Source organism: Sapajus apella, unplaced genomic scaffold (assembly GCF_009761245.1).
Source record: "Sapajus apella isolate SASKATOON/1434 unplaced genomic scaffold, GSC_monkey_1.0 scaffold20, whole genome shotgun sequence".
NCBI lineage: Eukaryota > Metazoa > Chordata > Mammalia > Primates > Cebidae > Sapajus > Sapajus apella.
The window spans coordinates 11,612,598-11,628,966 of record NW_022436960.1 but is presented as its reverse complement, the minus strand read 5'-3'; the positions used below and the strand labels follow the sequence as shown (position 1 = coordinate 11,628,966).

Below are 16,369 nucleotides of genomic sequence, written 5' to 3'. Positions count from 1 at the left end.
ATAGACATCTGGATTACTTTTAGTAATTTAATGTTATTACTTGCAGTACCCCTGATGAACGTTTTTCTTTAATTGTACTTTAAATTCTGGGGTACATGTGCAGAACATGCAGGTTTGTTACATAGGTATACACATGCCATAGTGGTTGGCTGCATCCATCACCCTGTCATCTACATTAGGTATTTCTCCTAATGCTATCCCTCCCCTAGCCCTCCATCCCCTGACAGTCCCTGATGTGTGATGTTCCCCTCCCTGTGCCTGTGTGTTCTCATTGTTCAATTCCCACTTATGAATGAGAACATGCAGTGTTTGGTTTTCTGTTCTTGTGTTAGTTTGCTGAGAATGATGGTTTCCAGCTTCATCCATGTCCCTGCAAAGGACATTAACTCATCCTTTTTTTATGGCTGCAGAGTATTCCATGGTGTATATGTGCCATATTTTCTTTATTCAGTCTATCATTGATGGGCATTTGGGTTGGTTCTGAGTCTTTGCTATTGTAAATAGTGCTGCAATGAACATACATGTACATGTGTCTTTATAACAGAACAATTTATATTCCTTTGGGTATACACCCAGTAATGGGATTGCTGGGTCAAATGGTATTTCTAGTTCTAGATCCTTGAGGAATCACCACACTATCTTCCACAATGGATGAACCAATTTACACTCCCACCAACAGTGTAAAAGTGTTTCTGTTTCTCCACATCCTCTCCAGCATCTGTTGTCTCCCGGCTTTTTAATGATGGCCATTCTAACTGGCATGAAAGGGTATCTCAATGTGGTTTTGATTTGCATTTCTCTAATGACCAGTGATGATGAGCTTTTTTAAATACGTTTGTTGGCTGCATAAATGTCTTCTTTTGAGAACTGTCTGTTCATATCCTTTGCCCACTTTTTGATAGGGTTGTTTGGTTTTTTTCTGTAAATTTGTTTAAGTTCAGAGTAGATTCTGGATATTAGCCCTTTGTCAGATGGGTAGCCTGCAAAAATTTTCTCCCATTCTGTAGGTTGCCTGTTCACTCTGATGATAGTTTCTTTTGCTGTGCAGAAGCTCTTTAGTTTAATTAGATCCCATTTGTCTATTTTGGCTTTTGTTGCTATTGCTTTTGGTGTTTTAGTCATGAAGTCTTTGCCCATGCCTATGTCCTAAATGGTATTGCCCAGGTTTTCTTCTAAGGCTTTTATGGTTTTAGGTCTTACATTTAAATCTTTAATCCATCTTGAGTTAATTTTTGTATAAGGTGTAAGGAAGGGATCCAGTTTCAGCTTTCTCCATATGGCTAGCCAGTTTTCCCAACACTATTTGTTAAATAGGGAATCCTTTTGCCATTGCTTGTTTTTGTCAGGTTTGTTGAAGATCAGATGGCTGTAGGTGTGTGGCATTATTTCTGAGGCCTCTGTTCTGTTCCATTGGTCTATATATCTGTTTTGGCACCAGCACCATGCTGTTTTGGTTACTGTAGCCTTGTAGTATAGTTGGAAGTCAGGTAGTGTGATGCCTCCAGCTTTGTTCTTTTGGTTAGAATTGTCTGTGGGCTCTTTTTTGGTTCCATATGAAATTTAAGGTGGCTTTTTCCAATACCCATAATGAATATTTTAAAATATCTCCTATGTGTTACCCTTGCTGAAAAGTGCAATTGGTGGGTCACAGGATATGCAAATATTCACATTTACAAGATAATTATAGAATGACAAATTGCTTTCCAGGATAGTTGTAATAATTTACTCTCCCATCAGCAATATATAAGAAATCCTGTTGATCCACACTTTATTCAACATTTTGTATTATCAGAATTTTCTCAATTAAGTAGCTGAAAATGATATCATCTTTCATTCCTGATTTGTATTTCCCGGATTGCTTGTGAACTCCCTTATCTCTTCACATGTTCATTCCACTTGTGTTTCCTTTTCTGTGATATGCCTATTTGCATGTTTTCTCCTTTTTGCTATTAGGTTGTCTTTTTCATATTGCTTTGCAGAAATTCTTTGTATATTCTTACTTCTATAATTCTTTCTTAATTAAATGTGTTGCAAATATCATCTCCCAGTTTGCAGATTGTTATTTTTCACTTCTTAGGATATCCTTCATGGAAAAGTCTCTTTCTCTTCCTCTCCTTCCTTCTTTCACTTTCCTCCTCCCTCCTCCACCTTTTTCTCCTCTTCTGCTTCCCCCTCCTTCTTTTTTTTTTTTTTTTTTTTGTTAAGGGAGGATGCAGAGAATTTTCTTTAGGTAAAAAGTGAAGTTAGGAGACTCTAATCTGATTTGGGGTCCTAACCAAAGGAGAAACATGACCACTAAATGGCTGATTTACAAGTGAGCTTTGGCACATATCACCAGTGTAACTTAGAATCAGTCTCGATTCTCCTTATTATTTTTCATTTTGAATGTTTGACTCGATCCAAATTATAAGTCATTGCCAAATTACTTTGTCTGGATTGTGTTACTGTATATGGATGATGCTCAAAATTATTAAAAATTAATTTAGATGTTTTCAATTTTGTGAGGAGATGGCAGATATTTTCTAGGTCATAATACAAAAGTGATTTGTGATCTACTGGTTATCTTATAATTTTGTTTTTTTTAATTGAGGTAAAAAATCCATATCATAAACTTTTTCATGTTATCCATTTTTAAGCATACAGTTCAGTAGTGTTAAGTATATTTATATTGCAGTGGAAGAGTTTTTCCCACACATGGATAGTCTCCCCCATTACCAGGATTCCCAACCAGAGTGGTGCTTTTGTTACAACTAATGAACCTACATTGATACATCATTATCACTCAGAGTCCATAATTTACATTGGGGACCATTCTTGGTCTTGTATATCCTATGGACTTAGACCAATATATAATGGCATGTATCCACCATTATAGTATCATAGAGAAGAGTTTCACTGCCCTAAAGTCCTCTGTTCTCTGCCTATTCATCCTCTCTTCCCTCTAATCTCTGGCAACCACGGATCTTTTTGGTGTCTTCATAGCTTGGCCTTTTCCAGAATGTCATATACTGGAATCATAAAGTTTGTAGCCTTTTAAGATTAGTTTCTTTTTCTTAGTAATATGCATTTAAGTTTCTTCCATGTCTTTTATATTGCTTGATAACTCATTTCTGCTTCACACTGAATAATAATCCATCATCTGGATATACCAAGTTTATGTATCCATTCTTCTCATGAAGGACATCTTGGTTGCTGTACATATTTTTTTAGATTTATATCTAAGTATTTCATTTTGGGGGGTGCTAATGTAAAGTGTTTGTGTTTTTATTTCAAATTCCGTATGTTCATTGCTGGCATATAGCACAGTAATTGTTTTTTATTTTTTATTTTTGTATTAACCTTGTATCTTGCAATCCTGCTATAAATGCTTGCTAGTTCAGATTGTTTTTTTGGTCAATTCTTTCCAATTTTCTACATAGTCACGTCATCTTTTTTTTCCCTTCCAAATCTATATACTTTTTATTTGCTTTTTTGAGGGGTCTTATTGCATTAGTTAGGACTTCCAGTATAATGTTCAAAATCCTTGCCTTGTTCCTGATCTTAGTGGAAAAGCTTCTAGCTTCTCACCATTTAGTATGATGCTATCTGAAGATTTGGGGTAAATATTCTTTACTAAGTTGAGGAACTTCCCCTTCATTCCTAGGTTACTGAGAGAGTTTTTGTCAGGAATAAGCAATGGGTTTTGTCAAATGCTTTTTCTGCACCATTTATATAATTATGTCATTTTTCTTGTTTAGCTTATTGATGTGGAAGATTACATTAATCGATTTTAAAATGTTGAACCAGGTTTGCATACCTGAGACAAATCCCATTTAATTATGGCATATAACTCTTTTTATACATTGTTGGATTTGATTTGCTAATATTTTGTTGAGCATTTTTTTGCATCTGCATCTGTGTTTGTGAGATATACTGGTTTATAGTTTTATTTTTTGTAATATCTTTGTTTGTTTTTGGAGTTAGTGTGATGTTGGCTTCAAGGAGTGAGTTAGGAAGCATTCCCTTTGCATCTATCTTCTGAAAAAGATTATAGATAACTGTTCTGTTTTCTTTTAAAATATTTTCTAGAATTCACAAGTGAATCCAACAGGGTCTAGTGCATTCTATTTTAGAAGGTTATGTCTAGTGCTTTCTGTTTTAGAAGGTTATTATTTATTGTTTTGATTTATTTAATAGATATACACCTATTCAGATGATCTATTTCTTCTTGTGTGAATTTTGGCAGATTGTGTCTTTTAAGAAATTTGACAATGTAGGTTATTAAATTTGTGGGCACTGAGTTCATAGCATTCCTTTATTATTCTTTTAATGTCCATGAGATATTTCCTCTTTTATTTCTGAAATGTTATTTTGATCCTCTTTTTTTTTTCCTATTTAGCCTAGCTAGAGGCTTATTGATTTTATTAATACTTTCAAAGAACTGTTTTTCAGTTTTGCTGATTTTCTTTGTTGATTTCCCATTTCCAATTTCATTAATTTCTGCTCTAGTTTTTGTCATTCAATTTTTTCTTCTTCCCTTGGATTTAGCTTTCTGTGATTTCCTAAAAAGGAAGCTTAGGTGATTGATTTTAGATATTTTTTCTTTCTTAATATATGCATTCAATTCTATAAATTTCCCTATAAACAATGTTTTCATTGTATTCCACAAATTTTGACATTTTTTAAAAAATTAATTTTGTGAGCACACAGCAGGTGTATATATTTATGGGGTACACGAGATACTTTGGTGCAGGCTATTGAGATTTACTTGGGTTGGCTGGCAAAATATTAGGGAAATACTATAGCAAATTATAAATTATAGTCTCAAACCTTTTGGAAGGCCAAAAGGTTTCACTGGGGCAGGCCAAAGGCAGCAGGTTATGTTAGGAAAAAGACAGGGATGATAAGAGGCTTTCCCAGTTTAAGTCTGTTTACCCCACATCCCTCTGTCTCTACTCTGTTTACTCATGTAAACTTTGTGCTGGATGGTCCTCTCAGTGGGAGGTCGAAAAGGAATTACACAATAATGGTGTTTACTCTGGGCCCCTGGAACCTAAAGCTTTTATCATTCGTAAAACCATTCTTTTAACCATGTTAACTATCCACAAGCATATTGACTTAGAACCTCTGTTATAAAATATTTACTTAAAAAAAGTGTGATGTACAGGGGGTCTTGGTCGATTGGCTGCAGTTGCTCTCAGAAGGCAGCCAATGACCATCCCTAGCCTACTTGAATCACTGAACCAGGTGTGAGAGTGCAAAATAATAATGGCAACAATATTTTGAGATACATATCTATTTATCTGTGTGTGCTTAAATATATGTGAAATGAATGACAACAATGATAAAAGGGAGGGGAGGCAGTAATCAGGATTATTTTATTATTACAAGGTACTCACTATCCATGAAGTGGTATGGTATTACTTGATAGTGGACATGGATTAATCATAAATATATGTTGCAAAACTAATACAACCCCTAAAAATTTTGTAAGTAAAATGAATATGCTAATAAAGGAGAGAAATGAAGTTATATAAAATGCTTAGTTAAAACCACAGAAGGCAAAAAAAGAATGGAAGACAAAAGACAAAGAAAGAGAACAAATAGAACATGATAACCAATATGGTAGATGTGAATCTCACTATATCAATAATCATATTCTGCATCAGTGGTCTAAAGACACAGAGATCATTAGAGTGGATTAAAAACCAGTCCCAACTATGTACTGTCTACAAGAGATCCACTTAACATATAAAGACACATACAGATCAGTAAATGGATGGAGAGGATATACCAAGTTAATACTAATAGAAAAAAAAATCAGGATTGTTTTATTAATTTCAGACAGAGCAGACTTCAGACCAAGGAAAGTTATTGGGGTAAAGGGACATTACATAATGATAAAAAGGCCAATCTCCAAGAAGACGTAACAGTCTTTAAGTGTATGTGCTTAACACTAGAGTGTTAAAATACATGCAGCAAAAACTGACAGCACTGCAAGGGGAAATACATGGATTCACTATTCAGCATCCCCATGAGAACATTACTTAGATTTTGTTTCACAGACCTATTAGCCTCCAAAATACACAACATGATTCTCATTATATTTATGTTCTCATTTAACTGGGCCATTTTGGGAGCTTGTTTAGAGGTTCGAGCAGGGGAGTGCAGCTACTCATATACCCTTGACTAAAGACTGGTCCCCCTCTATAGGGGTTGGTTGTCCTCTTCAATCGAGTGCACAGTTTTGGGAGGGATGCACATGGAGCGGTGAGGGAGGAAGGGGACACTTGCCTAGCCATCCAGATTAGCCAAATCAACACTGGTGATCAATGGGGTAACACATGTCACAGCCAGATCGCCCTCACATCCAACTGGGCCATTTTGTAAGCTCTATTACATTTACATCAGTTTGAGCTATTGTTCATCTGTTTCCACAAGCACTGTTCCAATTCCTTGGCCTTTCTAAATTTTTGTTCCACTGTTAGTTCTGCTTCTTAGCTTCATTTTAGATAAAGCCCTTTATCTTTAATTCTATTTATTTTCCACAGTCAAAACACACATAAATGAACTTTTTGTGTGTGTAAAATGGGGTCTCACTCTGTCTCCCAGGTTGGAGTGCAATGGCACAATCTTGGCTCACTTCAACTTCTACCTCCCAGGCTCAAGGGATCCTCCCACCTCAGCCTCCTGAGTAGCTGGGACCACAGGCACGTGCCACCACACCTGGATAATTTTTTGTATTTTTTGGTGGAGACAGGGTTTTGCCATGTTGCTTAGGTAGATCTCGAACTCTTGAGCTCAGGCAATCCACTCACCTTGGTCTCACAAAGTGCTGGGATTAGAGGTGTGAGCCATTGCACTCAGCCTGAATTTTTAAGGTGTATAAAATACTGGCAAAATTTCTGAGCTACACACTTTTTAACCATTAAGTTCAAGTACAATAACTCCTTACATCGCTGTTAATTTCCAATCCATGGGCCCTAGGAATTCTAGAACAAAAGATAACAAAGAAACCACTTTTTCAAAAAATGACAGAAAATGTGTAAATAAAGTGATAGGATTCTATACAGTTGGAGAAATACAGAGAAAAAAAAAACACAAGAGGGAGACTGGGGGAAATGCATGCCCAAGAACTCTATTTAGATGATCACCTGTCATATATGTGGAGAAATATGGACACCATAGAAGGCAAACTGTGTTCCTCTTATAAAAAGAACAAACATTGAAGAGCCAAAGAAGAAATTAGAGGTTTTAAACTGATATTGGGTGGGCGCAGTGGCTCATGCCTGTAATCCCAGCACTTTGGGAGGCTGAGGTAGGTGGATCACTTGAGGTCAGGAGTTTGAGACCAGCCTGGCCTACCTGGTGAAACTCCATCTCTACTAAAAATACAAAAACTAGCTGGGTGTGGTGGCAGGTACCTGTAATCCCAGCTTCTTGGGAGGCTGAGGCAGGAGAATTACTTGAACCCGGGAGATGGAGGTTGCAGTGAGCCAAAATGGTACCAGTGCACTCCAGCCTGGGTGACAGAATGAGACTCCGTATCAAAACAAAACAACAATAAAAAAAAAAAACTGATATGGTTAGGCTTTGTGTCCCTACCAAGATCTCATCTTGAATTATAATCCCCATAATCCCCAGGTGCTGAGGAAGGAACAAAGTGGAGGTGATTGGATCATGGGAGTGTATCCCCTCATGCTGTTCTCGCGACAGTAAGTGAGTTCTCATGAGATCTAATGGTTTTATAAGAGGCTGTTTCCCCTTCACTCTTCCACTCTTCTCTCTCCTGTTGCCCTATGAATAGGTGCCTTCTGCCATGATTATAAGTTTTCCGAGGCATTCCCAGCCATGCAGAACTGTGAGTCAAACCTATTGTATTTATAAATTACCCAGTCTTGGGCAATTCTTTACAGCAGTGTGAGAACGGACTAACACATAAACATTTCGTGTGAAAACTAAAATACGAAGATACTTTTAAGAAGACCTAGAAACAGGGTATCATCTTTACAAATCTCTCAATTTTGCACATAATACAGATATTTGAGAAACTGAATTAGTTCCTTCTTTGGAAGTCATTGCAACGCTTTCTTAGTTGCAATGTTTGCTTAATGTTTCATATCTGTGGCCCTTACTTTTAAACTGTCCAATGCTCCATAGATGGTATAACTACCCCTTTACCAAGCTTTCCGGTTACTGATACAGAACTAATTGACTGAAGGAGCAGCCAGAGGGTGGAAAATGCTACCAGAGGAACTTAAAGAACAGAGCCAGAAAGTCAAGCTCAAAGTCAAACAGAAAAAGGCAAAGATTAAATGCTGGAAACACCAGTTAGAAATACAGTTTTAATGGGTTAGTTGCAAAATCTAAGTCATTCAGAGCTGGAAATACATGTATAGTGATTGGCAACATTCAGTGTAACTCTGATGTACTCATGGCTCATTTTTGTCAGCCAATGAACTACCTGAAAGGTAAAAACTGATAATAGACACCAAGCTTACTATACAATAAATAGTCAATAAATATTGTCTTCCCTCCCACTGCCACCTCTAGGTCATCAGAGAAGCTCTGTTCTTAATGTACAGCCATGCAGCATAGAGTAGGTGGATGATTTGACCCTAACCCAGACTGTGAAGTTTCCTGTGTACTCACCTGATTGCCGTAAACATACAAAAAGTGGCTTCGGGGATGAAACACCATTCCAACGGCGGAAGAGAATGATGAAGGAAACCGAAAAATTGGAAATTTTGGCTGTAAACTCGGTTCATCATTTTTCAGGATGCTCACAGAGGCAGTGACAGTTTTTTTGGCCTAGGTAAGCAAATGATGAGCAAGTGATAAGAATTCGGCCATTATTATTAGTCTGTGTACAATTTTTAGAGTTTCCCATTACTTGGATTTTGATTAAGAGAGAGATATACCCATTAACACAACATAGAACTAAAAGGATTAGCAATAATTGTTATCTCTTGACTCCACCACTCTGGCCCCTGCCACACACCCAACTTATAGTTGTTTAAAATGAAGTTTAGGAGATTAAATAATTTGTGCAAAGTTCTATAATTAACAATGAAGAGAGGTTTATTATAGAATCACTGCTGAACTTGGCAGACAGACTCCAATGCCAATGCTTATAACTATCATGCCAAAAGGGTGGATGCTAAGCCACACTCCAATTCTATTCAACCATGATTTTAAAGGGTCTGAATATGATACATCAGGCCAGGTGCAGTCTTCAGCTTAAAATTATCTTTATATAAAAGTGGCTTGTAACCTCAGCACTTTGGGAGGCCTATGCTCAAGAGGATTGCTTGAGCCTAGGAATTTGCGACCATCCTGGTCAACAAAGTGAGACCTAACTGTATATAAAAAAAATTAAAAATTAGCCAGGCATGATGACCTGCACCTATAGTCCCAGCTACACATCAGGCTGAGGCAGAGGATCACTTGAGCCAGGAGTTAGTCTGTGGTGAGCTATGATCACACCACTGCACTCCAACCTGAGTGACAGAGTGAGACCCTGTCTCAAAAGCCAAAAAAAAAAAAAAAAAAAAAGAGATATGACACCTCAAAATATGCCACTTTTGGCTAGGCATGGTGGCTCACACCTGTAATCTCAGCACTTTGGGAGGCTGAAGTGGGTGGGTCACTTGAGACCAGGAGTTCAAGACCAGCCTGGGCAGCATGACAAACACTGTCTCTACTAAAAATACAAAAATTAGCCAGTGTGGTAGCACACACCTGTAATCCCAGCTACCTGGGAGGCTGAGGCAGGAGAATTTCTTGAACCCAGGAGGCAGAGGTTACAGTGAGCTGAGATCACCCCACTGCACTCCAGCCTGGGTAACATAGTGAGATCCTGTCGCAAAATAAAAAAAATGACATTCTTACATAAAGATAATTTTAAGCTGAAGATTGTTGACACTCAACAGATGCAGGGAAGAAACCTTGGAGCTTCTTGTGTCTCACTAAAAGCAGGAACTTCTGGGAAATGAGTCTTACAGAAATTCCTCTTTGTGGCAGATCTAATCCCAGAAGAAAGAATACAAATAAAACCGGTCCCAAATTCCTTCTCCAGAGGAGTTTTATAGCCCTGAAGGAGAAGGAAAGACTACTCATACTACAGATCTATACCTACATTTACAAACATTATCAAAAACATTCATATCTCCTGGCCAGGTGCTGTGGCTTACGCCTGCAATCCTAGCACTTTGGGAGGCCAATGCAGGTGGATCACTTGAGGTCAGGAGTTCAAGACCAGCCTGGCCAACATGACAAAATCCCATCTCTACTAAAAAATACGAAAATTAGCCAAGTGTGGTAGCAGAATCCTGTAATCCCAGCTACTTGGGAGGCTGCAGCAGGAGAGGTTGAGCCTGAGAGGCAGAGGTTGCAATGAGCTGAGATCACGCCACTGCACTCCAGCCTGGGCGACAGAGCGAGACTCCATCTCAAAAAAACAAAAAAAAAATTTGTATGTCCTGTTTTCTGTCCTGAAAACCCATTTATCTTTTTTTAAAAAAAAAGGAATTTGTTTTTCCATAAATGCTTTCCTCCCTCTCCCCTTCACCTATTAAGATGGTACCTAACCTCCAAATTTTAACCACTACACTGAGTTTCTTCCATGAGTGCACACTGCACACGTGAATAAACTATTTTCTCCTATTAGTCTGTCTTTTTTTGTTTGTTTGTTTAATTTGCAAGGGTCCAGGCATTGAACATAAAAAGGTGGAGGAAAAAAATTTTTCCTTCCCTACAATCTTGACGATAGGGGCTAAACTTATGGCTTTGTTTATTTGTTTTTTCAGACTGGGTCTTGCTCTGTCACCTCGCCTGGAGTGCTAGAGTGCAGTAGTGCCTCACTGTAGTCTTGAAGTCCTGGCCTCAAGCCTTCTGCCTCAGCCTCCGAGTTGCTGGGATTACAGGCATGAGCCATCACCACTGGCAGTTTATGTATAATTTAATGGCTCTAAAAAGAATTCTAATTCACAGGTAGGGTTAAGGACCTTTGGAAGAAAAAATATAGATCTGAGGCAATTAATTCCATTTTTTTGTTTAATTAACCTTTTTATGGAACCTTAAATTTATATAGAAAAATCCCAGCTTATATTCTTTAGAGAATCAGCAAGGGAGAATCACTATGCACACAGCATCATGTTTTCCATTTTCATCAAAATGAATGACATCAGGCAAGAAATTTCTAAAGTGTCAAACTATATTATTGATCTTAAATAATTTTTCTGTGGCCAATTTTATGAGGTTCTATTGCCAAATATAACAAGAACTTGAAAATAACTTCTGCTAAGGTAAATTTTTATTGTCATGTCAAGAAAAATTCCATCTGGGATATAAGGCTTACCCGGTTATAGAAGAGGTAAACTCCAGTATGATGCTCTTGGTCAACAAGAAATGTTATCACACTTGGAGGACTTTTCATTCCTTTAAAAATGTGAAGTAAGCAGGGTAACCATTCAAGAAATGGTTCTTTACTATAAAAACAAGAGCTTGACTATAAAAAAGAAGGGAAAAATTAATGATGTTTTTGAAATAAAATTCTAATTAGTTCTCTTAGTGCAGCTAGCCCAATTGTTCATAGAACTAATATTTACAGTTTTTTGAACAAACATAGAAATTAACCCTCCCTCCCTGGTCTTAAAATCCACTTGTCTTTAAACTCCCCGGTCTTAAAACCTGCACTTGTCTCATCTGAATTCCTTCTTTAGGAAATCAACCCTCAGGCAAGGAACTGAAACTCAGATCACCACATCCAAACAATGAGAAGTCAGACTCCTCATCCATCATGATTGCTTCCCTATCCATCTCTAATTCCTGTTTTCCTGCCTTCCTTTCTGTGTAAACCCACAAAGTGTACTCAGTCAGAGAGACAGGTTTGAGATTTTTATCTCCCATTCACCTTGGCTGTAGCATCTGATTAAAGCCTTTTTTTCTGGCAATATTTGCTGACTCGGTGATTGGCAGTCTATGCAGCAGCAGGACTGAACTCCTGGTGTTTTAGTGACAGTAGGAAAATAAATAAACAACCATTGTGTTGTCCTGACTGATCACAATTGTTTTTTGTTTTAAATCCTTAATGTCTGTGCCTCTCTTATGAGGATATGAGCCCAGAAAACATTGCAATGCATCTCTGTTTTTTTTTTTAGAATCATTGCATAGGTCCTAATTAACAACACCACTGGGAGCAAAGAGTGATTGTGAAGCTTTTCAGTCTATAGAATTGTCATTTTTTAGATTAATCACAGTCCATGAAATCATGTACAACAAAATTTATTAACTTATAAAATATTCAATATCATACCTCACTTAGTGTTCTGTTTCTCTCAAAGGTGACTGCAATATAATCAGCTATAAAATATAAGGATACAGAAATTATGAGTGCATCTGTATTTCTAAAACTGGAAGGGTTAGTCTTAGTAGTCTTCATGAAAGTTATTTTTGCAAACTTTTATTATTATTCTTATTTTCATTTACCTACTTGCAAAAATAACTTCTATGAAGTTATTATGGTAAATGAAAATAAGAATAATAATAAGTTATGTATCATCAAGTAATGTATACTCAAATCTAATTTTCTTATCCCTATTGCAAGCGTACCTATGGTCTCAGATTTAAGTTCAATCTTTTTTTTTTGTTTTAGGCCATTAACTTATATAAATCAAACTTATCTTTACATTTTGTCCTAGTTTTATTTTATGTCATTGTATTAAATCTAGATGTAACTGAGTAGCTTAGATTAAAAATGCATTTTGAAACTTTTTTCCTTCCTTGATTTTTGCCTTGAAAACATAATTTGGAACTTTGTTTCCCTCCCTTCCCACCAGACACACCCTTGCACTGCTAGCTTATCTAATTATGTGCTTGCTTAGAAGTTCCTGGGGCTAATTTTGAAACAAATCAGACAAGGAGACTCAGTTATAAAATTCCAGAGATTACCTCAAGGAGGTTAGTCTCCAACCTGGCCATTGTGAGATGACACCAGCCTACGCTCCAGGTGAACCATGATTCAAGATAGCCACTGGGACAAGACACACAGACTTTGCACCCAGCATCACCCCTGCACGCCTCCCACCCCAGCTTCCCCCTTCTAAACTCCTCTCCCTAGCCTAAAGTTTGGAATGGTCTTTTAAAGGCATGGGCCTGGCCATTCTCCCAACTGCTGGCTTTTGGAATAAAAGTCACTTTCCTCTTACTGCATCTCATCCCTGTTCATTTGGCTTTATAGGTGGCAAGCAGTTGAGCTTGCATTCTTTACAAATTTGATAGTCCCTACAGGGAGCCTGCATTTTGAGTAGTCTAGTCTGTCAACCTTGTCTGCAACAAGTGGGGCAGTTGACTGCAACAGTGTGCCAAGGCTTACCTATTCATGCTACTGGATGGGTCAAGAGTTGCTCGTGAATACTAGCTGTTTCTGGCTAGCTAACCCTGCAGCTGGGGCTCTGGAGATTTTTCCAGCAGCTGCTGAGATATTTTGTCTCAGGTAATCTCCCTTCTGTCCCTGTCATGGCGTTAGCTGCCTACTACACTTTGCTGGTGCAGGGAAAGTGACATGTGAAGAAGCTGACAGGCTTCAGAACTGGGTAAGTCAACTGGAATGCACCCAGGTTCTCCTCTGTCTCTTCTGTGATAACACTGGAGCTCTGCTCCATTTGGACGTAGATGCTTGTGACGTTGTCTGGGCAGGTACACCATCTTTATCTGTGGCACCACTTGAGCTTTGTTCTGTTTTGAACTAGATGCTCATGGGGCCATCTGAAGTTGAGACAAGGTTTCAGGCCTTTTATCTATTCCCCCTGATGGGGAATTAGCTTGGGAGTGCACCATCTGAATCTGTAACTGTGTATGTGTGTGATCTACATTTGGGCTTTTATCTACTTGCTACTTTCTTACCTTCTTTCTCTACCCTTTAAGGCAGCCTGCACAAGCCCCCTACTCACTCCAGGGATCCAACCCTGAAGCAGAACAACTTCTGTCATCCCGGCTCTTGGCTGGGTTGCTCTTTCTAGGATTCTAAAGTACTTCTCACAGCTGTGCCAGATCTTATGGGGAAAAGAAGCATGTGAATTTTTCTGTGGGTTATCTAAGTGCGCCTGTCATCCTGCTTATGATTTTCAATACTATTTGTATGAACAGAAGCCCGGAAATACCTGGGATGAATGTTTAAACAGTCCCAACTCCAGTTCTTTTGCCCTTTTGCCCTTTCTATCTGCTTGTTTTGCCATTTCATTTGTTGCCCTCCCATTAGTGTTTACTGGGATTGCAGCAGGACCTGGACTTAGAAGAAGGCTGATGTGCTAAAAAAAGGTTATACTGGTCACTGCCAGTCATCGGCCTGTTGGGGAAATCAATTCTTTGAAATCTTGGGCTGTCCTGTGTGGCAAAACTTACACAGGCATACCTATTGGGACTGTGAATGGTACCATCAACACTGGTTGCATAAAGTAAGGAGAATTCACCCAACTCCTGGCAATCTAGTTGCAGGGAATTACTGATACAGAGACAAAAGGAAGGCATCAATATAAGCTGCTCCTTTGCTCACTAGAGGCCCCAGATTTTGTCATCCTCTTTGGGACTCTAGATGGTTACATATTGTGGTCAATTTCTGTGCATTTTAAACTGATGGGAAAGTTATAACAAAAAAAAATCAGAGCTCAAATGGTTAATTTGCAACTATAAAGTTAATCATAGTTCTAAAGCTCTCTGTCTTCTCTTTTTTTCTTCCTGCTTTGAATCTGCTTTTACTAAGCAGTGGTGCCAAGATAAGACTCATTATTTATGGTCTAGCTGAAATGTAAACATTGGAAACTCATTTGGAATGGAAGAAAAAAAGGATAAAAGAGACTTTTTAAAACTGAACTGCCACATGAAATTTAAAGTAGTTTTTTTCTAATTCTGTAAGGGATGTCAGTGATATGGAACTAAAAAGGACTCTGTATAGCCAAGACAATCCTTAACAAAAAGAACAAAGCTGGAGGCATAGTGCTACCTGACTTCAAACTATGCTACAAGTCTACAGTAACCAAAACAGCATGGTACTGGTACCAAAACAGACATATAGACCAATGGAACAAAACAGAGACCTCAGAAATAACACCATACATCTACAACCACCTCATCTTCAACAAACCTGAGAAAAGCAATGGGGAAAGGATTCCCTATTTAATAAATGGTGCTGGGAAAACTGGCTAGCCATATGCAGAAAACTGAAACTGGACCCCTTCCTTATACCTTATGGAAAAATTAATTCAAGATGGATTAAAGACTTAAATATAAAAGCCAAAACCATAAACACCCTAGAAGAAAATCTAGGCAATACCATTCAGGACATAGTCATGGGCAAATACTTCATGATGAAGCCACCAAAAGCAATTCTAACAAAAGCCAAAATTGACAAATGAGATCTAATTAAATTAAAGAGCTTCTGCACAGCAAAAGAAACTATCATTAGAGTGAACAGGCAACTTACAGAATGGGGAAAAATTTTTTACAATCTACCCATCTGACAAAGGTTTAATACCCAGAATCTACAAGGAACATAAACATATTTATAAGAAAAAAAACAAACGACTCCATCAAAAAGTGGGCAAAGGATATGAACAGACACTTCTCAAAATAAGATATTATGCTGCCAAGAAACACATGAAAAAAAGCTCATCATCACTAATCATTGGAGAAGTGCAAATCAAAAGCACAATGAGATACCATCTTATGCCAGTCAGAATGGTGATTATTAAAAAGTCAAGAAACAATAGAAGTTGGTGAGGCTGAGGAGAAATAGGAATACTTTTACACTGTTGGTGGGAATGTAAATTAGTTCAACCATTGTGGAGACAGTGTGGCAATTTTTCAAGGATCTAGAACCAGAAATGCCATTTGACGCAGCAATCTCATTACTGGGTATATACTCAAAGGAAAATAAATCATTCTACTATAAAGACACATCCACATGTATGTTTATTGCATCACTAGTTACAATAGCAAAGACATTCAGCCAACCCAAATGCCCATCGACGGTAGATGGGATAAAGAAAATGTGGTACATATATACCACAGAATACTATGCAGCCATAAGAAGGAATGAGATCATGTCCTTCGCAGGGACATGGATGAAGTGGAAGCCAGCATCCTCAGCAAACTAACACAGGAACAGCAAACCAAATACCACATGTTCTCACACATAAGTGAGAGTTGGACAATGAGAATACACAAACACAGGGAGGGGAACAATACACACCAGGGCCAGTTGGGGGATGGGAGGCAAGGAGAGACAGCATTAGGACAAATAGCTAATACATACAGGGCTCAAAACCTAGATGACAGGTTGATAGATTCAGCAAACCACCATGGCACATGTATACCTGTGTAACAAGCCTAC

The 16,369-nt window shown here is 38.0% G+C and overlaps 1 protein-coding gene across 1 annotated transcript in view; it reads right to left on the bottom strand.

The window, feature by feature from the left end:
* CATSPERB (cation channel sperm associated auxiliary subunit beta) overlaps positions 1-16,369 on the bottom strand; it is a 179,653-nt gene that overhangs the window by 83,428 nt on the left and 79,856 nt on the right. Inside the window, 3 exon segments of the mRNA XM_032287619.1 lie at positions 8,632-8,790; positions 11,339-11,488; positions 12,296-12,342. Of these exon segments, the coding sequence (XP_032143510.1) occupies positions 8,632-8,790; positions 11,339-11,488; positions 12,296-12,342 (356 nt within the window).